General features: G+C 40.3%; 1 protein-coding gene across 1 annotated transcript; it reads left to right on the forward strand.

Moving 5' to 3' along the window:
* Window positions 1-1,866: 1,866 nt before the first annotated feature.
* Window positions 1,867-18,193, forward strand: golga7bb (golgin A7 family, member Bb). Its single transcript, XM_010782362.1, has 5 exons — window positions 1,867-1,947; window positions 6,800-6,925; window positions 7,771-7,923; window positions 13,166-13,267; window positions 14,615-18,193. Exons 1-5 carry the CDS (start codon window positions 1,936-1,938, stop codon window positions 14,699-14,701), a joined length of 480 nt encoding a protein of 159 aa, XP_010780664.1. The 5' UTR covers window positions 1,867-1,935; the 3' UTR covers window positions 14,702-18,193.
* Window positions 18,194-24,760: the final 6,567 nt, after the last annotated feature.

Consider the following 24,760-nt stretch of genomic DNA (forward strand, 5'->3'; position numbering starts at 1 on the left):
TGTGAATTATTAATCAATCTATCAGGCGAAACAAGCCAGAGCAGCTTCAAAATCTTAGGGATGCAGCAGGGAGTAAATGGGTCAACAAAGTGTGGCTTACTACGATCACACATCCCAAACCAATCGATGTTCCATGATGGCGAGATTTCTTAGCCTTATCTATTGGTGACAGATCAGTAAATTCTAATATTAAACCTTTTCCCAAGTCATTTCTAACAGTATTCCGTTTTTTAAAGGTAAAAATCTAAGTTTCCAGCAGTACAGTATTCTTGTATGCAATGAGAAATACACCCTCATATGGTTGTTAGAGATCTTAGCTCCACAAATTATGCACATATAATGAACACATGATAATGAGCTCTACTTCTGAATAGGTTCCCTAGGCTTATGGTTTATGTGATGGTGAGTTTGTACCAGTTTGTGTGTCTGTGTGACTGGAAGCCTCGAAAAGAAAATACACTGTAGAATGTGTAATACACACACATGCATACAGAAACTTGTAAATGTGAGTATAAATACACACAGCCCAAAGGGAACCTCAGCCAGAATGTGATTAGATACATATCTTTTCAAGCAAGTCGGAGAAAGCAGCAGGATCCTGGCGAATGAGATTAGTTTAGCATAATTCTCATTTTATTAAACCTCTTCCATCTTATTTTTGGATTCTGTTTCTATTCATAATAGTTGTTTACTGCTGTGTCTTAGTGGATATATTTGTTTATACATTTGAGCATATCTGCCTGAAATGTGATTCCTCTGGGGAATGTGTATTAGTGATAGAGAAAGTGCCTATTTTCAGCACGAAAGTGCACGTATTTTCACACCTCAAACAGGTAGCAGAAAATGGGAGTTTTACACCAAAAATAGCCTTACAAAGTGACTTCACCCGCTGTCTTATTTCAAAGTATTTTATCTCATCTAAACATTTCCCTGTCCTTTGGAGCGTCGAGAGCGTTAAACCTGAGCTTTCATAATGGCTGCAGCTTTTTCTTTAGTGATATTTGTGAAGGAATCAAAAAAAAAAGTCAACCTTGTAAAAAAATCAAGTGGTGTAAGACCTTGATCTGCTCGGGAACTGGAAAAGGGAAAACGTGGAAATATAAAACACCCAAGTGGGCTCTGATAAATGTTTAATATGAGCTCCTTCTGATGGTGCATTAAACATATGGGCTATGGTCAACACAGCATGACAACTTTGCACCAAGGATGGCAGAGTTGGCTAGGGATTACGAGCAATGTGTTAATATAACATAGGCTTCAAATAAAATACATTTGAGATTGATAAAATAAGATTTATGTCCTTGGGGGCATTTTCCTTCACTGGTGATTTAATACTGAACTCGTATTTTTTTTTTTTAAACCTCTGGTATCAGTATAGCACTTCTGAATGCTACTCTTATTGAGCTTTGCTTTGATAATACTCTCGCAAAAGATTCTATAGTAAAGCTACAGTACTCAATGTGTGAAGGATTGCATCTGTAAACATTACATTTGATTATTTATGTGCCTGTTGTCTATCCTTCAAGTGAAGAACTGAGGTGCTTGACTGGTCGCAAACAGAAACCGAAATCTATAGGCACGTGTTTGAATGATTAATGATCAATGAAATTATTAATACCCCACAAAAAGAGGTACAACCTTAACAAAATGAATATTTCCGTTACCACTGTTAAGTTTTTTAAAAGTCTGACCTTGAGGACTGAAAAGGACTGAGGGCAAATAATGTTCGGTTTGTGCTTTTTTTTTTTTTTTAAATGCATGTAGCCTAATTAGCATATTCCCGTCCCTGCAAATCTAGTCGCAGTGTGCGCGCTCAGTCACGCAAAAGCACGCGCCCTCGTTCTCCTGCCCTGTAGTCGCGGTGTCCCGCACAGCACGAGCACACGGTAGTCTGTTTCAGCACGGGACAGATCCTCTGCACTTCATTACTGCAATATGGCGAGAGAGGTAAGAAATGCGGCTCCTCCTCCGCTGCCTTTTCTCTTGTATTTCATGAACAAAACCCGAAAATGATATCCCTTCGTTTTTTACAAGAAATGCAGTCTTGTAAACTGAATGTCTTGCTTGCTGTTCCTCCGATGCATGTGGTTTCTCGTGGTTAATGTTAATGTTAATTGTTAATTCAATCTTTTCCACCACTTGGACTTGTCTTCTTGTGAATTGTAACTGAAATATCAGAGAGTCTTGCCAGGTTATCTTCAAGTATGAAAATATTTTCCATGCATAAGCTCCATTGCATTTACTTTCATTCTACTTTTTGAGCTCTGTAATAACAGGCAGATATGCATATTTGTTCATACGTAGTGTTTTTTCCTTGCATGGTCAATTAAGAAAACAAATGTCCTCCAGTTAAAGAATATCCAGTAGGCTCGAAGATGAGGAGGCTGATGGTGTGCTGAAGATGATGGAGCAGTCAGCACCATGGACAGGGACAGCCTCTCTCTGTCTTTCACACTGTCACTTCGAAATTGTCAGGAATGTGTCCTTGCATTTTAAATGAGCCACATAGTGAATCAGCTTTCCAATTCCCAGCTCTCATAAATAGAGCCAACATGATTGGCAACTCTGAACAGCAGAGGCACAGCGTCCATGACAGAAATAGTATTGTTCAGGCAGTGTCATAGCACAACTACAACAAACTGTGTTGCTGATGTATTTTTAGCCTCAGTAATGTCTGCTAGCTCTCAGGCCAGCATGCATGTGTTCCTCTCGTCCCCGTTGTGTCCTTGGTGATGTAACCATTACGCTGAAGACATATCTGCTTTAGTTATCATAATAATGATCTCCCTGGAAGAGCCATTTCTTTGCAAGAATGAGCCAGCATATAGTTGTGCCAGCATACAGTACATGCATGAGTGTAAATATATGTGATCATATGTATGTGAACACACTAAACATGCAATTTATGAGTGAGTGAAGTTGTAATTCAAGCTTAATGGTGCTGCAGGTAAAGGTGTAGTGACAATAAGCTGCACAGGATTCTTGCCAGATTTTTTCCGAGCCTGAAAGACATTGGCTGAGGGTCCCTGATTTTCCCTCTGGTGGTCTGCCAGCATCCCTGTCCAAGCCCCATCAATTACACACACGTGCATGCACACAACTCAAAATGCACATGCGAACAAACACACCCAGTTGGTGCAACCAGGAGAGATTTTATGTCCAAGGCCCATCAATTATCCATGACATATTTAATGTGAACAGGCTGCTGCAGTTTGTAACCATCAGTGATTGGAGTTAGAGATGAGCAGCATACCCAGCTCTCTGTCTCTCTTTTATATTATATTAAAACTCATTCTTTGACATTTTCGTGTATGCCAAGTCAGCAAAGGACCATGTTAAGTGACTGAGTAGCACTTAGCTCATCCTGCAGACTATTTGTGCTGCGTGGACGCTCTCTGGATCCATTAAGTCCACCAATTCCAGACCCTCCTCGCCTGTAGGCTAGCCCTGGCTCAGCATACACTGTTGATGAATAATGTGTTGAACCAGTAATCATCAGAGGCTGGCTCAGGCTCGGCTGTCTACTGAAACAATGCTCCACCTTTATCCAAAAGAGATTTCCTCTTTCAGCTTAGGCCCCAAAGTCACTGATCTTCCTCCAGATGTCATGGAAAGGTTACAGTTTTGTCAACACTGTCTTAAAATTAAACGATTTATAGACATATGGCTAGCGTTGCTTGGCAGAAAACAGGTCAAATGCTGCTCCAAATGGCAGAAAATCATTTGGACAGATGACAAGAGAGCTGAAAAATACTAGCTTGGAGAGAAGAATGAAACATCTGACTGAGTGTATTTGCTGTGCATACTGTAATTGTGTATGCCCTTTGCATTGCTGCCCAATGGCACTCACCCGTGCTGTCGTTTTACGTTGTTTGAGTCAGAGTGACGAGACTATGAAACATGTCATGGCATTGAGAGTAACGCTGACCCCAATATCCAGGCTGGAAGTCAGAGATAGGGAAGGGTATCTGAGTAGGAATGACAATGAAAATATGTGATTTAGTGACATCCATCCATCGCCATGAGAGGTCATTGATGCATCATGTGTCATTTTTCACTTCTGGTTTGAACTGATGTACTCTACAGTAGTTTGGTTCTTGGTGTTTCTTTTGTCTGGTGAGCCAGTGGCTTGTAAAATACATTTGTTTCTTTTGTTTGCTAAATTCATGATGTTTTTATGAACCTCTAAACTGGTTATAAGTCCTCCTTCTTTTTCTTATTTTATTTCTTCAACTGAGTACATTTCATTTTGCAGTTAATCAATGTGCAAACTAGAAGTAATGGATGTGTGGGTGGAAGGAGAAGTTAGACAGAGCTGCATGATGCACAGCTTCTTAATAGTCCTGTGTGATCAGTGTGACATTTTAACATTGCTGTCTGCTTGTGTGCTATACTTAGACACAGTAATAGGCTGGATTTGAACCCTGATCTCCCACGCAGAAAAGTAAACATCAGATCTCTGCCAACAGAAAACATTTATCTTTAAGGCTCTAATCTAAGTAACATCAACACAACATGACCAAATAAACATTTTATGTTTACGTTTTCTATTAACAAAACAGTGTAGGTGTTGGAGGATTTGGGCAGTTGAAAGTTATTTGAGAGTGGGTACCACGTTTAGGACCAAGTTATAACAGTGTAGATGCTATGACCCACATCTATAAACCATCAATCAGAACATGACATGAAATGACACAGAAGACACCGGCAGGCACAACCAGTCAGTTGTGACATTTAACTAGGACATCCACATTGGACGAATCACTTTTAATTGTGTCACACAAGTGTCCATGTTTGTTAAAAATCATGGGATTGTCTGGAGAGATGTTCACACAGAGATGTCTTTTTGAAGAAATAAAGGGACATGTTTGATTGGCCGCCACACACTCATGACACTTGCTTGCTTTGCTCAGCTGCGAGCTACATGTAGCAGAGAGATGTAAGAGGGAGGTCAGTAGGTCAACAGCGAGTCAAAACACACTGTGATGTCCCACTGGCCTGAAAGCTGAGCATGTGACAGTGCAGTTCAAGCTGCTGGGTTCCACTCAGGTCTGAACTTCTGTCAACTAAAGTGTCAGCATCCTTCTTCCTGTGTATTTGTTTCCTTAGACCTTATTTTCTTTACCTTTTTTCATCTTCATTTCCTCCCTTTCTTTTCTCACATCTTTTCAACTACAGTATCTTATTTCCTTCCTCAGGGACTTCCATAATTCCTCATTTCTTTCTTTGTTTTCCTTCCTTTCTTCTTTTTGTTTGTTTTTGCTGCCCTCCATTATCTCTTATTTCTTTTTTCTAACAATCCTGAAGCTTAAAAATCTACACAACTGGACCTGGATATCAGGTTTAAATCCTTCAGCAAACAGAACTATTAACTGCTAATATAAGTTTGAAGTAAACAAGTTAAAACTACTCAATTAAAAAATTGAATGCGAGACCTCCTCACCCAAAACAAATCTCACAGTAACGAACAAATTACCCTTATGGATCTTTTGTTTATCTCACTCAGCAAAATGATTCTTACTTGGATAAAGGATTCTCAATCGTGTGCTGATAATCGCTTCTATTAATAGAGTGACTTGTTGTTCATCATGATGGCCTGAAGATAGTGCGAGGAGGAGGAGGAGGAGGAGGAAAGGAGGGGGGGTGTTTTTTGAGATGAAGAACGCAAAAAGAAGGATATTCAAAGCTCTGGCAGACAGAAAGATCTATTGGCAGTGAGATGATTTTGGCTTTTGGCTGATAAAAATAGCTGCTTGGATGCTATTCTGGGTTGTGAGTGATATACTCTATATAGAGATGAAAGGCTGGCACTGTACTATGTCTGCTTACTTGGAAATGACTCTCTCCTGCTCAGGCAACCTCATAAACTGAAAATATGCTTGCTCTTAATTATAACAACACTGCAGTAGCTGGACAAACGATCCACAGAATAAAATGTAGTGAATATAATAAGCCAACAACTACAATCTGGCCGACGCATTCTGGGAAATATGGAGCAGAAATAAAGTTTTAAGCTCTGAATTAAAAATATGCCTCCTTATCTGTGTTATACTCAATTTTCACACACGCTTTTTGTTCATTCCCTTCTCCCTCCCTTTACTCTCCTATTGTATCTCTAATTGCCATCCTCTTGAGGGGAGTCATTTATATCAGCAGGGGGCATGTTACATTGGCCCACTTGGTTGCTGCTTTATTCCTCTCAGGGGGATGACTGTTTGGGTGTAAAACACTCCCCTCAGCACCAAAGTGCTGCAAAAGGATGTCTTTCAAAGTGTTATTACTGCAATTGGGTCCATTGATGCTGGAGGAATGAAGTGTTGGTGTAGTAACACAGTACCATTCTCACACTGTGTAGCCCTTATGTACCTGTGTTGTCAAGAAAAACCCTGAAAACCATCACCATTTTAACGTATCATAAAGAATTTATTTTAAATACAACTGATATGTTAATGGACCCAAGCCAGTGGAAGAACAAACCACTCTGACATTTTATTAAGACTGCCACTTAGTCACTTTAAGATGCAATTTTTCTGTGTATGAATTGAATGTTGTACTGTGTATGGTGATTGTTATTTTACCTTATTATCATCATCCAGTGCCAAAGCCAAATTCCCATTATATGTATATTTAATGGAGAATACAATATTCTAGTCTGAATGAACGTTGTGAGAGGGTTTTTGACCACTACACACAACACCAAATCAAATAGACCTGCTACTCTTGTACGATTATGTTTATATATTAATTTTGAACCACAAATTGAACACGTGTGCCTTTCTCCTGTTGTTTATCTGCTCAGTTTCATAACCTTCAGGAGCTGAGGCACAATGCATCGCTGGTCACCAAGGTGTTTGTTCAGAGAGACTACACTGAAGGAACCGTGTGCCGCTTCCAGGCCAAGTTCCCCTCCGAGCTCGACAACAGGGTGAGCACAAACACACTTACAGTATACACACATCCAGGCAAAATGTAATATGTTGACCAAAACCCAACTCACCTGAAGCAACACCCCCGTTCTCTGATACTGAAAGAGTGATAGCCCAATGTAGCCTAATAAGATCAAAATGGTGCTTCCCAATATGAAAGAACAGGTGTGAGTGATGGCTGTTGGTTTGTAAGGTATTTCCACCCCACAAAAGGATACAAACTTTGAGCTTTAATGTCCTGCAGTTCTAACTCAGCGGACAAAAACAGTATAAGTATTAGAAATGTATTCAACATGTTCTGATCCTCAAAAGAAAGTTGAATCTAATGAAGCCCTTCTGCTTTTTTTACACTCGCTTTAGGCTCTGGAGAATTGGTGCTGTTTATTTGCTCTTTTCACCTTTCCACATTAGCATCTGTGAATGCTGTTATATTGGGGTATTATTGTAGATTTGTCTAGTAATTATCATCTTAAGCAGACAGTCCACATAAACAGAGCAAAAAGGAAACATAAAACAGAGAGAAACACAGTGGGAGTCAGTGCAAAGGGGCCATTAGTGAGCGTTTTAAATGTAATGTTGTGCAAACCTCTACCGTCTGCTGTCACAGTTTAAAAATGTATCTTTTCATGTACATTTCTTCTTAGTTTTCACGTGAAGTTTGTTGAGAAATTCTCTGACAAAGCAGGAGTACTTTGGGTTGAGCAGATTGCAGCTGGTGTGTTTGGCAGGTCTTTTTTATAGCGGAACAGCCTGTTCCCACTGTTATGCCAGAAGACCTTCACAGTCCTTATGGTGTGTGCATGTCCATGTCCCTACCTGGATGTCTGTTTGTGTTTGTAAGTAGATTGAGCGAACCTTGCTCGAGGAGACGGTGAAAACGCTGAACTCTTATTATGTGGACGCAGAAAAAATTGGGGCCCAGTCGTACCTGGAAGGATGTCTGGCCTGTGCAACAGCTTACATCGTCTTCCTCTGCATGGAGACACGCTATGAGAAGGTACTTTCATACATTTCTCCAAAACACTTGTGTACCTGAAGGAACATTTAACTTTGTATCAATGAAAATATGGCTGCACATTAGGTTTGGGAAATATGTGTTGTAACAATGGTTTTGTAAACTGTTGTTTAGCTTTACACGGGTCATAAGGCACAATTTGTTACTTTGGAAACAGCTAGGCAAGTCTCTTCCCCCTGATTCTAGTCTTGTTGCTAAGATAGGCCCATGGGTATTTTTTTAATGAAGACATGTTGTTATTTCACAGCAGGAAAAGCTCCGGTGTAAATAATAAAGTTCGTAATGGCTGCATTTCATTTTGCTGCTTCAGTTTCAGGGTCCTGGTGTTATTCATCCTGGCTCACTGTCCCACCTCTATGGCTTACTGGGACACTTGAATAGAGCAGAGCCATCGATCATTTTATTGGTAACACCGGTGCTTTTCCTGCTATGAAAAGTGAACATTTCTGCTGTGGAAAAAGCCCATTGACTTAGGAATTTGCGCAATGCATGCACAGGCATTCGAGTGGTTGACGCCTGACTTTCCCAATGACGATTAATAAAAAATATATCCCATCTTATCTTACTGACCTATTTATCTTATCTTCAGCAAATGTTTCTTATCTGTTGAATTATTCCTTGGAGCTTTCTTTGAGAGCACACACTTTTTTTTATAACGCTTGTTTTAGTATTGCTTCCCAATGATCTTCTTTTTCCTGCAGCTAAATAGATCTCTTATAGAAAACATGATCATTATTCGAGAGGCCCCTCTTAAATCTTTTAAAACAACGTATGGATTGCAGAAATCTAATGAGGCCTTAAAGGGCAAACCCTGTTTGTCGCAGTTTACTGACACTGTGAACATAAAAAAATATATAAATATCCATTCATCCTTTTTCTGATCCGAGTATCCTGTTGAGGGTGGCAGGTGGATACAAATGATATTGTAACATGTACTGGATGAGAGCAAGGTTAACCTATGCTGAAATATATCACATATGGATGAGAGGAAGAAACTAGAACACCTGGAATAAATATATGCACACCCAGCATGCCAACTGTGCTGCAATGATAAATATGTAATCATTATGGAATTTCGTTATTAAAATATTAAAGTCAGCAAGGTAATTGAGTGGATCTGAGCTGAAGACGAATAGTCCATTTAGCTTAGGAACCTTCCTAACCGAGTGAAATGACCCGGAAGTCCCTCAGTGGCAGCCATGACAAGTGCCGTTCGAATTCTCTAGAATCTAGAGAATTAGAATAGTCTAGATGATAGGAAAGGAGGTTTCAAACTTCCTTTATAACCTCCTTTAGCTTAGGAACCACTGGACCTCCCTCACCGAAAGGAGAGGAGAAAATGCTGCCCCACAATGCCTTGCAGCCGCAGCATTTGCCGTCACACAACAGTCGGCCGTTCAAGGAATCAACCGATTATGACCGAGAAATTATATCATGAAAGTTACGGTGCTTATTAAGCATTTTAAAACATAGGTGGCAACTTGCCAAAGTGCTTTGTTTTGAACGTTCATCAGTATTATAATCAAAAAGAGAAATATGAACGTTAGTTTTTACTGAAATTATCAAATAAAGTCAACATTTCACTGAGCTGTGTGGGGTTTGTTCAACTTTTAAAAGATGTTTGAATGGTGATGTACACAGTGATAGGTGTTAAGGACTAACGTTTATAATAAATACATTTGTATTGATTTTAAGATCTTTTCATAGTTCATACAATCATACGTATTGGGATCATTTGTATTAATGTGGACCGGAGGGAGAGGGTGACGAGCATAAGTTTCACTTTCCTTTTTTATTTCAATTCCAACTTTGGTCATGAAGAATATGTTTCTCTGTTGTCCACGTTCATAAAGCAAAGCAACAGCATCAGAGCACGGTGCAGAGTCTTAGATGAGTCCGTCGTTCTTATTAAACATCCATGTAGTCCGCTGTATAGAAAACTGTAGTTTCCATAGTTTCACCACAGCAGCAGACGCACACAATGACGTCCGCTGGCGCATCATAAACACGTCGGATAGTAAAAGTGCATTCGGATTCGGAAGTACCGCAGTCTCTTCTCCTAAGTCCTTTTGAATTCTCCTATCCACTATCCCTTAACCCCGTGACGTTTCGCTCAGAGGTCAAGGAATAGACGATAGGGTTAGAATTTAGGAGCTGATTTTTGGACTATTCGACTGCAGCCCTGGATGGGTTACATTGACCTCCACCTTATAAGAATCCAGAAGATCGCCTGGTACCTGGAAAAACCCCAAAATTAGGAGATTACACTCGATTCTCTCTCAGCTGTTCGTCCACATGTGTGCTGGTGCACAAGGCATGGCACGCCAACTGTAACGTGACATTTACCTGCAGCAAAACCAAGATGTCCATCTGTAGAAAGGGCAGGTGACTAAACCTCTTTGTTGCAGCATGTCGCTACATGAGATGGAACACCTGCACACACACACAATCTCAGACACATGCACAGGGAGTTTGATTAACCTCTTGTGACTTTGTCGGTTGTTTTAGATTAAACTAGAGTGGCGTGAAGTCCCAGCATGCCTCTGTGTTCTGATCGTTGTCACCCGCAACATTCATCTCCCTAGTTTTGTTGCATTCTGTAAACATTTCTTTATCAAAGCAGTACAGAGATACTTGGAGCTTGACCTAGGAGCACAAAAGGACATGTTGCTGTCATGAAGCCATGCGCAAACGCATTGGTCTGAGCTGCTTTCATCTCCTCGTCAGCTGGGTGCCGCTCCATTGAGACGCTAAGATGCCATCAAACACACAGGAAAGCTGTTTATTTACTTGTTTAACTTAACCATCTTGGCTGAATGATGTTGCGACTGACAATGATCAAATATACCCACCCAAGTTGATGCTGTTTGTGCGTGTACGTGTGTGTGTGTGCTGATAAAGAGGCCACACACCAGAGAGCGTGGATCAGTGTGCAGATTCATTGGAGCACCCAGAGCCCTTGATGCTTACATCTCACCCTATCAAAGGACACTGATTGCTCCCATCATGTCAGAACAGATACATGTGCACACAAGCGTTCAGAAAGCTTCCCTCACACACAGCATGTGCCCTCATCTCCCATTTTTTTGTTCTTCTATTATTCACAAGAATGTGCCTGAACACTCGGGTTTCAGTGAGACACACATAATTCCCTTTATATTGCACTTGGTGACATAAACAACTTTCTTTCTTGCAGAGGAATAAACACTCGCGGCATGCATGTGAAACAGACTGTGACACCTTTGCTTCCTAGGCGATATACACACACTCTTAAAGCTTTTTCTAGAAGGGCTGTAACAGACAAGCCAGCACAAAGTGGCACAGCTTGAGTACTTAACTGTCATATTGTTTCGCTGAAGTGACACGATTGGCTAGCCGTGACACGGTTGGCTTTTCGGGCCACAATAAATAATAAGGCTCCTCTCTATGATGCTGTATTCTCTTTGATGGAGTTATAAAGCAATATTGATACCTTAACCTGAAATAGATCTGACTGATTTAAGGCAGCACAATGGAGCAAACCGCTGCCTTTTGATAGCTTTTCACTGAGAAATGTACTGTGTTGTTTTCTCCTCAATGTTAAATCTTTCCAGGCATTTCATTGAAAACACATCTTCTTTTTTGTCTGCCAGTTGGAGATAGAAAGAAGTATTCTTCTGTGGTTTTGGTCTCCTCTAGCAGGGGTCACTATATTAGCAGCTGTGCCTGCAGCTGTAACAGGCTTTTGACATCCCAGAGGAGCGCTGCTCAGTGTGTTGCTCACTCTCTATTGTTTTAACCTGTCAATGCTGAGTGCTACACTGACCTTTAGTTAACTCAAATATGTGGAACTGAATATTTCATGTTTAATAAATCAGAAACAAAAGTATCCCCAATACAGCATACTTCAAGTGATTGCTGTAGTTTTTCTACGGATTCTATTGTTGTTGTTTTAACAATCAATTGTTAAAAGAAAATCCCTTGGAAAGAAAGACAAGTAATGATACATGTTTTAAACAAACCCCTAAATTGGCCTGACTTTCAGGTGCCATCAATGTCAGGGTTGCATCCTAAAGTTGTAGACAATATGGTTAAACTGGTTTCTCATTGTATATACAGTAGATAATGTTGTGGTCTTTTTCTTAAGTTATACAAATGTGTGTTGTCTTAGTAGAGACCCCAGATGTGTTTCAGATTGCCTCTCTCTTTAGGAGTGGTGACAGCTCTGTCAGTGTACATGAGGCCCAGTGGAGCGTGGGTTGGCTGATTGACATGGTTAGGCAGAGTGTAGAAGAGGCATGGCACATCAGCCTTGTTGATGTCCACAGAGGCATATCTGAGGCTGAATAAGCTGCTCTAATGATGCCACTTTGGCTATCATCAGTCCATTTAGCATCTCCACGCATCAGTCAGGAGTCATTTGGTTGCTATCAGCGGGACCATGGGACTGCTTCCCAGTGCTACGGTTTTGTTAAACTCTCTAAACAATGTGTGTGGTTGTAATGCGTAGAGTAATGTAATACAGGCATGCTTGTTTGAATTTCTGTGCCGAGGCACGGTTTGAACTTGGTGCTCAGCTTCGCTCCACTGCTGTTCTTGGGTATATAGCACACATTTGATCCAATACTCACTTGCAAAACTGAGATATACAGTAAGTCCAGTGCCAATGCAATCCAAATAAACTGTCCACCTCGCATTGTATAGTGTTTCCGAATTGACCCGACAGTTAACCAAGGCAGGACATTTAGCCCGGGAGAGCCATATTTGGAATCAGGAACCATGGCTTCCAAATGGAAAACTTCAAAAAGAGAAAAGCTCAAGCTTGTACTTTTTACTAAACTAATACATACAGCCTTGCTTGACATGAGTGGCCTAGAAATATGTATAAAATAACTTCCGTACTTTGAGCATAATATAATTACTTTGAGTTTAGATTATAATGTTCAGGAAAAATAGAGACAGGCAATGAGTTTCAGTATTGTATGCGGTTAGTTACTGCAGCCCTGCCATGGTTTGGCGTCTTTTTATCTACATGGTTACACAGAGTGCACTTTGAAAAGCAATATGCAGGTAATGGGTCCCCTGTTAGAATGTCTGTACAGGTTATTTTCTGCTGGATCACATCTTAGGCTTGTTTCTTTAGGTTTTCACTATGCCTCCAATGGATCTAATCAAATCTTGATTGTCTCCAAATGTACCTCTGTCCTTTTTCTTACCCCTCACCAACCCTCTTGTTCTACTCCAGGTGCTGAAGAAGATATCAGGATACATCCATGAGCAGAATGAGAAGATCTACGCTCCTCGAGGTCTGCTGCTGACAGATCCCGTAGAGAGAGGAATGAGAGTTGTATCCTTCACTCATCGGCTGCCCAAGAGTGTTCAAAAAGAATAACTGCTGAACAGAACAGTCAGTGATATAAAGACTGAGATGAGGTTGCAGAATTTGGGAGTTTGCAGAAACCAGGCTTCGGGAAAGGTGACTAGTTAGAATCAATTGAACTACTAGCATCATGTTAGTTGGATGAATTAAAAAGGAACACTCTTTTCTCATAAATTACTGTCAAGGTACCCTTGAACAAGGCACTTAAACTCCAGCTGTTCAATGGCCAGCTTTCATTCCCAGGAGTACATTTAAAGGAGGGCAAACCTGAAAAAAGCACACATAAGATGTCCTTTGACGAGAAAAGGTGAAAAAGTAGTGATGTGATGAATCAGCAGCCTGAGGTGTGTATGCACTTGCGGTTCTGTGTTTTGTTTGCTCAGGACATTTTGTTCTTTTTTGCTGTGCCAAAACAGGGTGGTCTATCACAATCTTTTCAAATGTTTCTAACTCTTCACAAGGCTAATTTTATGGTATTTTATAGTTTGCAGAAGAAGCCAGATGTGAACATCTCTTTGTTAGTTGGAGTTAACCCAACAAAGTTCCTCATGAAGTTAAAAGTCAAAAGGAGAGAGAGAATGTATCCAGTAGACCATCACATAAACAAGCTCCAAGTCACAGGGCCAACCTATTAGCCAACACACCCCGGTACAATATAGTCTCTGTTCGTGGATGATAGAGACCTCAATCCCCCAAAGACCAGCACAACATGTGTCTCACTTCTACCTCTTTTACATGTTTCAACATACTGTGATTTGACTCAAAAACCCTCGAGTTGACAAATCTGCAACTTATAGTTTTGAGAAGTTCTGGGGTTTATTTTTACTTGTCATGAGCTGTTCCAGATTCTACAATCTTTTTCAAGCCAAAACAAGATGCAATTGTATTTGGAGCACATTGGAGACAATCTGAGACAGGAGATAAGCATTACCAGGAAACTTGGGATGCAGAGCGGGGCAGGAAGCAGACACACACACACACACACACACACACACACACACACACACACACACACACACACACACACACACACAGGGACTTCTTCTGTTTGTTTTTTGTAAAACACTGAGCTCTCAAGTAGAACATTTTCACAAGTCACCTCATCTGAGATTAAGTGTTTATTTTTGTGCACACCCACATCAACATGGGATGAAATGTAGTGTGAGCAATACAGAAAGAGTGGTGGTCTGCTTTAGCTTTACACATTTAAGTGTGCAGAGGGTTTAAGTATGAAAGAATACAGGGCTTTTGTAATTGTAACTGTATTTGAATACCCTCAGTCATGATGATCCTTGACGTTCTCCCTGTCCTCAGCTGGAGATCAGTGTGTTTGAAGACCAGGGCTCGGGCAGCTCCAGTCCCAGCAGCAGCATGTCATCGGCGGGCAGCAGTGCTCGGTGACTGGAGGGTCAGCGCCAGGATTACGGGTTCCACCACAGGGGCAGCGGGACGCTTACCAACATCCGCATGCTGAAACATGAGAGCACCAGGTTCTGAGACAGGTGGAGAGCATAAAAGACGAGGAGGTGATCCACAGCATTCACACTCTCCCTGCTTGGGCCTACAACCTCGAGAACAGGATCTGGCTTATACACGGGATAACAGAATAAAAACTAGTGCAGTAGCCAACTCTCATTAAGGGAACATCTCTCACTCTCCAATAGCTATCCAAACCGACAAACTCATGATTTACTTTCCTCCTATTTTTCCATTCGCCTTTTCTCTCATTCCATCTTGTCTGTTTCCATGAGTCACCAGCATCTCTGTCGAAGGGATGATTCAGCGGGCTTAATCTTGATTAGGCTGGATGGCAATGCTTGATTGTTTTCACAAGGGTCTCTATCACTAGTATAGTCTTAGGTCTGTGCAGCAGCTCTGAAATCTGGAAGGAGGAAAGCGTCCTGGGGGAGCCATGTTCCCCTGTCTCGCTGAATGATTGTATTCACGTCAGGTGGCTGGCATCAGGCTCTTTGAATTCTGCTGTGGGACCCTCTGTTCTCTATGCTCTGTTCACACACATTTGGCTTCAATATCAAACGGCAAACAAAGAGCACCTTGGATTATTTATCTTTCTTGTTTACAGCAGTGGACGGTAGTGATCCACATCACAGCTGTAGGTTACATAAAGTCATACGAATGTACACAACCATGACCAATTACTCATACAGACACTAGCAAGGGGACATGAATGCACACGCATACACACACAGGGCTAAGTGTTCCTACACACAGATCCTGGCAGGTGTGGAGACACATTTTTCTGTGGTCTCAGCTCATTGGGAACGCAAGCAAACCCAGGCCCTGTTTGCCTGCTCTAGTTTCCCTGGTAGTGTGTACATGGGTGTCTGTGTGTATCTGTGTCATCAGTCCAAGCCTTACTGAGTATAAGATTAAAGCCTGTTTCGTTAAAAAGACGTCAAAGACTAAAGATCACTGTCTCTAATGAGAACTGACGACTGGCATCTTTGATTCAGGGAAGAGAAAACAGTGTGGAATGATGTTTCTACAGCGGGTTGTGGTCTGTCTACACTGCTAATGTAGATGCAAATACATTTCTAATCATACAAATACAAAAAGACATTCAGCCATAATATATTTGTTTCTGACAGGCACAGGAAATACTAAGAACAGAGCGCGATTTAAAATGTCTTTATCATCAGAGTATTCCGCTTCATTGATGCCATCTGTCATTTGTTATCAGAAATGTTGGGGTTTGCAGTTATTGCTCCCTCTAGGGTCCGACAGAGGAAATTCTGCGATTCCCAAATGATAAATCCTTAAAACGATTGAGTGTAATGACAATAGTGGATTAAATAATTTCTCTCTCCTTTAATGAAACTTACCTTTGAAACCACTACTCATCCACCCTGCAGGCTTGTTTTTAAAACAACCTCCGCAGTACACACGAGACAATGAGAAGCATGGCATTGAGACAATGAGACAACGGGAAGCATATTCTGTTTTGTCTTTTGTGGGAAATAGTACATCCTGTCTGGCTTCTGTGTGAGTGGAGGCTTACAAGACAAAAGATCATCACCATGTAGCAAAAATATTGATACCAGCCACACAACATCAAGACATCACTTGAAAAAACAAGCTCTGTTTGATTGTCTAGATTTTTTATTCCATGTTCCCACAGTTTGTGTCTTTTACCATTTTCTGTTTTGTTTTCTTTAATCTCGCCTCATAACATCATGTTTAAATCAACTCTGGGAGTGTAGCCCTTTTCCTTTACTTTAGCCACAAAGTTAGCTTTGATCAAAACCACCCACTTGTCAGGTTGAAGTTAAACCGCTCACTGGAAATTTGTTTTAGAATTAAAGATGTTTTGCTGTAGTGGATCATTTAATTTCGACCAGACCTTTTCCTATCTGAATGAGATGAACCTCCAAATACTTTTTACCGCAGCAGTGGAGTGCCGTTGTGCTTGTGTTCAGCCTCCTGTTCTTTTTGATGCCTTCATGTTTCATGCCAGTGGAATGGATACCCAACCTGGGGCTGATAGATTGAATAAAAACTGACTTAACAGTGCCAATAAGCAAGTAAAGAAGCTCAATGGACAATGTATAAACCCGAATGCGTGCACACATTGAGTGTGTATGAACTGTACAGAAGAAGAACTTTGAATTGTACTGTACATGTAAAGATAAGAAGTGAAAGGAAATGCCATAATGCTATTTAATTCCAAAACATCACTGTTGCCCAGTATTAGTCCCTCAATACATTTTCAATGTTTTGATATCCTCTCTAGTTTGGGCACCAAGTGACAGAGCAGCTATGAAAGCATATCGTCTGTACAGCTGTGTGCTGCTGGGAATCATCTGTAAAAATGAAGATAACAATTAGTTATGTGAAAACTGTCGATAATGTAGCTTATGATAATGTTAGTAATAATAACAATGTTAGTTGTTATTGCATAGTGGGTGATGATGATCCTCAGGGGGAAGTCTGTGTGCCAAATTCAAAGCATAAAGCTCTTTAAATGATATGTTAAAATGTACAAAGACATGTAAAGTTGTACGTTAAACAAATCTGAACCTATCCTTTAAGGCTGTGGTAAGAAAGAAACACAGTGTCCCATATTTGAAGGCTTTATTCTTTCAAAAGCAAGTTATTTGATTAGTGAAGAGAACCGAGGGAGTGAAGGTTACAATATTTAATGTATTCTCATAAAAAGATGTACATTGAGATTATCACGGAGCAGATTAAATGTTGAGTCTTGATCCTCTATCATGCTGACTATCAAGATAACCTCTATGCCAACCCTTGTCTTTAGAGGAGAAACTTGTGGGCCAAGTGATGATGTAAAGTACATTTTTGTATGTTAATTCCCACGTGTCATATTTATCTTGTACTGTATTTGAGAGTGCAGAACTGTTGAGTCCCCAGTAATGTATGTATGCTAGACTGTGTCAAGAAAGAGATGATTTATATTGCAATATAATATCTTCCTCAAAGTGTAAAAGATTATGTTTAGTGTTGGTATCAGCCTCTTGGAGTTGCTTTGAGTCCTGCATTGATGTATAATGCTGCATGATGTGTGTGTGTGTGTGTGTGTGTGTGTGTGTGTGTGTGTGTGTGTGTGTGTGTGTGTGTGTGTGTGTGTGTGTGTGTGTGTGTGTGTGTGTGTGTGTGTGTGTGTATAAACACAGCGAGTGCCAGAAGTGAAATCCCTGAGCAACAAAACCCAGATTGGTGGTGCTAATAGGAGAGAGGAATTGATATCTTATCTTGATGCTATTTATGTGTTTGAATCAAGTTATTTATTTGCTGAAATGGATTCATATATTTTCTTTTCTCTTAAAGCCGATTATTATTCAAAGCCTGTGGAGAAGAGTTTCAGCTGTCTCCATGAGATGAATAAAGTGTCTGGAGAAGTAAAATGGAAGAGGATAATTGTGACTGCCGTTTGCTGTTAACAAGGATCCATGCTGCGTGTCTGCTCTGAGTTCATGTGCGGTAACACGAGGTCTGTCTCTTACACACATTTCTGTGGATGTCCACAGAAGGAAACTCTTCGATGATGCCGAGTCATGTCACCTGAGGGTGGGACCTCCAGATGGTCCGGACTGGGAGGTAAACTCTCTGGCCACGAGCCTCGGCTTCCTCACACCTTAGCTGGGGTGAAATGGAACTGAATACATTTACTCAAGTAATGTACAGTTTGAGGTACTTTTACTTTTAATTTTCCCCTACTTTATTTCTACTTTTATTTTCTATCTTTTAAACTAAATAATGTACTTTTTACTCCACTACAGTTATTTGGCAACAGTACCTATTGGTTACTTGGTACATTCAGGTTAATAATACTAACATCCCAAATAAACTAATCAATTATATTGTATTATTATCAATAAACAGCCAAGTAATGTACACATTATTGCAAAACGTAATCACTACAATACAGAGTACATTTTTTATGTTGCTTTTCGCTGCAGGTCTTTTACTTCTTTCACATAAGTCTACGTTCTACACGTTGTTCTGCTCGGTTCTTAAATGTATCACTCTTGATCTCTGCTGTTTATGATTTGTAGTCGTTTAATCTAGTTTTTGGTCTAAATCTTATTGGTGTTAGGTAAGTTAAGAAAATATGCCATTGGGATGAAATAGGTAAATGTTTTGGCCACTTGGGGGCAGTGGAACAATTTGTGAAAAAACCACAAACTAAAACATGTTGAGTTACCGGAACACACCCAACACATTAATACCCAAGGTAGGCAGGGTAACTAAAGCAGAACATTTACATTTAAGAGCTTAAAGGACTTGAACTGACTTTAGTTTGGGATTTATACAATTAAGTTTTAACTATCGCAAAAAAAAGGTTTACAACAGTTGTTCTGTAGGTTCAAGGACGATGTGCTGTCTGCAGAACTTTTAATGAACCCAGCAGAGAATGAGCATATTGAGGGTTTTTTTAAGTCAGAACTAAATGTCAAAATCAGCACACCCCAAAGTGGCATAATTTAAAACACTCTGAATTATCATAAACAGTAGCAGATCATGTTTGTATTGGAATTATTGACACATTCAGACAGCTATAACTGAATTACTTTGATACTGAAGAAAACGTAAGATCTTGATGATTACTAGACTCAGTCTGGAGTTATTAGTGTCCTTTTTCGGTGATTTCCAAGCATAGAATGTATAGAATGTCTGTTTTCAGATTTGACTTTGTGATGCCAATTGTTGCCCATGCCTCAAAATGTTCCCTCCACGCTGTTAATGTTATCACTGCCCCCAAGTGGCCAACAATTATTTAAAGTACGTTTAGTACCGACTTGTTTCATTAAAAAATGTTTGCAGAGATGACTGTCCAAACTGCTTTTTGTACCTGTGTGTATGTGTGAGAGAGTGTGTCTAAGAGGTGAAAGTAGATCCATCATAGCCTGTTCATAAGGCCAGAAATGTAGCGATAGCGTTCTGGCAGATATTGAGGCTTACTGTTGATCACAGGAGTGGAGACAGAAGAGTAGCGGTGAGAGTGAATTGATACTTTTTTAAAGACAGCAGAGATGTGAAGAAACCTCTCAACACCTGTGGGGAAAGGTCACTCTCACGCTAACAAGGTGCTCTCTCCGTATACACAGACCTCCTTTGTTGCTTAAAATCTTTCCCCCCCCACCTTCTACTAAAGATTGTTTTGAGTTTCCAAGTATAAAAATTCCTCGTCCTTTGGCTGCACGACACTTTCTCTGTCTACTTCCTCCACGCCCTTCCTGCTCTTTCATTCCTTGTTCTCTAAACAGGAAAAAAGCGGCCTGCTTTAACTTTTCCAAAAATGTATTTTCAGTCTGAGTCACGGATGCCCCGAAAGGGAAAAAAAATCGGTTTCTGGTATTGATTGGTTAAAATGTTTATTCCTGCATATGACAGAAAATCAGTATCACACCGCTGCCTCTGTGTTCCAGGAACATTTTGAATGGCAGCGGTGCTTGGCACACACAGAGGAGACATTATAGTGAAGTTCACAATTGTGTGCTGGCATGAAATGCATCAAGCATGAAGCCCATAAAGAGAAGCACTCTGCATCATAGAAAAATCCAGACTATAGCAACATTAGAAGAGGAAGTTTACTCCTAAATTCTGCTGTTGACACTCACCCGTGACCAAATCACACACAAATGCACAATTAGTTCAGCCCCCTCATCTAAAACTAACAAAACAGGAATTCAGTCACATAGAATAATGTGTTAACTCTGTCTGTCTGCTGCAGAGTCTCTGGAGTCATCCAAACTCTGGCTGTGCTCACTCACTCAGGCCCACCAAACATTTATCCACATCTGCCCAAATTCAAGATCAAGATGAGTAATGATTGTGCATTAAACCACTGTTTTGAAACAGAGAGATTCACTGCTACCACTCCCCTCAGAACACAGACATTCTGTATGCAAAACCCAACCTATGCACAGACCATTTGAACATGTGAATGTTGCATCTAATTTTCAACATTGGTTTTGAGATTCTGCCATGAAAACCACAGTGCTGAGTCACTCTTTGAAGGGACAAAGAAGTAAAACATGTTGGAAACTGCAGGATTTTTCTCTCCCGTTTTTAGCACACTTGATTTATTGTGCACAGCCTAGATTTTGAGACTCTCCTTTAAATCGATTTTTTTCCCACTGCTATTCCACTGCCCCGCCTGTTGGCTTTGGATTGAATATCTGCTCCGTTTGTTTAACCTCAGAGTGATTGACAGCTCTTGTGTTGGGCTTACCACAGGACCTCCCTCAAGTGCAGCCCAGAATGCTACATAGAAACATGGAAACACAATGTTAAGCATCCGAGGCTGGAATGTGTGGTTTCTGTTAAGATGTCACTTCTGATCACCTTTTTTAACTGTGACAGATAGAGGTTGTTGTGTGTCGTTATTTTTAGATCTGTCACTAGTCTGCCCTCCTAATCTCGTTAATACAGATAAGTGTAGGTAGATAGATTTATGTGTAGGCTTACAATTAGCAGTAAAAACAATAAACCATTACCTACTTAACAATTAGCTTTTGTGTGTAATGCCGTTCATGCCCAAGTGGTTGTTAAAGAAACTCAATCTTTAATCTCATTGACTTGTTTTAGTGGTTGGCCATGGTGAAATTAATCAAATAAATTAAAATCAAATGAGATGATCTCAGGCTATTATAGGCAGGGACGATGAGGCTTTAATTTGATCACAGGCTACAACGATCCCTAAAGCATTACTAGAATTAGACTTGCAATAGCCTGGAGACAGGAGACAAGAGTTTGCACACCGCACCACTTCACTCAGCCTGCTTGGTTGATGGAGTCAGGCACAAGCTTGTTTTCACAAAACCAAACCAAAAATAAACGTACATTCTCCGGCTGCAGCTAAAAATGAATGTCCACTACAGTGTATACATCCACATTTATACAGCTTTTTCTCCTCATCTCCTTCCGCTCCTTTTTTCTGGTCATTACCATACAGTACAAATATTTTCTGAACATGTATATCTAATCTTCTGTCCTTTTCTGTGAACATTTTATGGAGTGTGTACATTGCATAATTGCTGTTTGTGGGAACATTTTTGATTAGTGGTCTGATGCATGCAAAAAAAAAAGGCTTTTGTATTATTTTTCCACATGGATCAAAAGCCCACACAAACAGGCTACCCACACACACCCAAACACACCCAAACATCCACTGAAACACATTGAGCATTATGTTTTATGGATCACTGGGAAATCTCCACTCGCAGTTTATTTTAGCAGAAAGTAACACAGCTGGAGCCTCTGAAATGCAAACAATGCAGTGGCAGTGACAATGACACTAGGGCTGCTCGATTATGGCAAAAATCATAATCTCGATTATTTGGGTCAATAATTGATATCACGATTATTAAAAACGATTATCCATTTACTTTGAAAACATCAATTTATTGGAAAAAGAAATGTGAACAGTATGTTTTTAACAGTTGGGTACCCTGAACTTTAAGTATAATTCAACTGAAAAAACAAAAAAAGAAAAGATTATTTAAAAAAAAAAAAGAAGTAATAATAATAAAAAAATAATCGTTTTGTTTCAATTACGTTGTTTTCGTAATCGTTGCAAGCCATAATCGTAATTGCGATTAAAATACGATGAATTGAGCAGCCCTACATGACACACACACACACACACACACACACACACACACACACACACACACACACACACACACACACACACACACAGGGCATCCATCCTGCAGTTCGTCAGCGATCACTCAGTGTCACTGTTAAGGTACATTACAGTTTCAGAATAACTGGTCTGCTTTAAGTGGAGTCTATTCTGTTATTGTATTTACTGAATATCCCATCATTCTTCTACCTTTCATTAGTCATGTACTTCCACTGTAGACACACAAATATAAGTCTTGTTTCACGCGAGTGGTTGAGCGGAGTAATCCATCACTGTAGTAATCCATCACTGTGAATATTGTGTTTTTATTTAATATCTTTAGCACAGCTTCACATTTTAAATAAACTTCAGTTTTACTGGACATAGCAAAGCTTCATAATGTTGAATAGAGTCTTGTATAATGACCTGTGTATCCCCTGCATGTTTGAATGAGTAGATACAGTAAATACGGTTAACGGTTTGTTTGGTTGCATATTGCATGTACAAAAAGTTGTACAACAATAATGTGTTTTCTGTTGACAAAAAATAATTTGCTGAAATGTCACAATCCATTTAAACACATATCGGAAAATATACAAACTGGATTCACACAACCATGTCTTTGACAACAGATTACTACATTGTTATGAGTTTGTGTAAAATGTGCTCAATAGGGTTAAAAACACGGGTTTGTCCTTTTAAAGCGTGCAATTTTGATAAACAGATATGGATCTCATCGTTCATGCAAACTGTGAGTTTTCACATAGTCTGACCCAACAGTGTCGTTCAAGCTACAAAAGCATTTCAATTCTGTCCTCATACTAAGATCTTTCTAAGAACACCGGTTCTTTGACAGATGTGTTAATTTTCATTTACATTCAAATATTTGACTTGAGTGTGGAAATGATCCTGGTTTCTCTCTCCTCCACAGTTTTTGGCCTACACAGAGAGCCTGACAACATCGCCGATCCAACAGACGTCCGTGGTGAAAATTGCTTTAACACATCCATCATTGTTTGTTTATTCATTTTCATGTTCCAATGCCTCTTGGTTTTCATTAAAAATGTCTCGGAGAGAAAAAGGTGCTGTCTCTAAATCTCGGGAAATACTTGATGTTTACAGGCGGCATCTGTGGGTTGTGTCCAGCTCATTAGCAGGTCGGGGACCAATGTCAAGGGGCCCGTTTTGGTGCTGTTTCTGAAATGGAATGTGTGAGGTTTTTTAGTCAAATATTTCCAGAATACACAACACTTGCCTTAGCGTGTGAATAGGGAGAAATCCTGCAAAACACACACACACACACACACACACACACACACACACACACACACACACACACACACACACACACACACACACACACACACACACACACACACACACACACACACACACACACACACACACGCTAACTACTCTGAAGGACTGTACTTGCCAACACTTGATGAAGCTATCCTTTGCTATGACATTGATGGAGGTCTAACTCTGCAGAAGAGGGCTGTATTGTGCAGTTTCTGCAGTGGGAGAGACGATTCTCCCCTACGGAATAATGTGGAAGCAAAAACCTGTCAGTCAACATGCTCTCAACACCGTGTAGAGGACAAAGTGTTGACCTTTTCTGTCATTTCTTCTGCCAAAATATGTATTAATTTCATGAAAGGTTTCCAAAAATGGTGGCCATAAAAACAAAATGCATTTGAATGTGCTAAAATGTGTCCAGGGGCCTCATTTATAAAGCCTTGCGTAGGATTCACGTGGGAAGGTTTGCCTACGTAGGACAAAGCAAATTAATACGCAGAGACATTTTCCTATTCATAAAACACTACGTACCAGCGTAGGACTTGCACATCCTATGCCGGTTTCCCTTGAGTGCCACACTGATGCGTCATAAAAAAAGTAAACTTCTTCCGGTTCCTTCGACAAAAACCAATGCAATTTCAATCGATAGAATCATAAATCTATTGATCATAAATCTATCGATTAGATTTATGATTAGAAAATTATAAAAGTAGGGTAGACATGTGGATATTATCCGGCTGAACAAAACGTGATCTGTCTCTTCAATTTGTGTCAATCACAGACCTTATTTCGAGCTATTTTCCCAAATCCGATGGAGAAATTGCATCGGTTTTTGTCGAAGGAACCGGAAGTGGTGAAATACTAACTTACTTCCGGGTTTTAGGACTGTCACTAGGCTTGTTTGAGACGAGCGAGACCGACGCAAAACTGCGCAATTGCGATCACCGTCTTGCTAGTGCGTTGCATGATGGTTAGTCATTTTGTCCGACTTAATCTGGAGGCTCGCCTACATGAGACGTTGAAACCTCGCGGGACAAAGACGCCCGCAGACT

The sequence above is a fragment of the Notothenia coriiceps genome, unplaced genomic scaffold (assembly GCF_000735185.1).
Source record: "Notothenia coriiceps isolate Sejong01 unplaced genomic scaffold, NC01 NC01_scaffold00024667, whole genome shotgun sequence".
Classification (NCBI taxonomy): domain Eukaryota; kingdom Metazoa; phylum Chordata; class Actinopteri; order Perciformes; family Nototheniidae; genus Notothenia; species Notothenia coriiceps.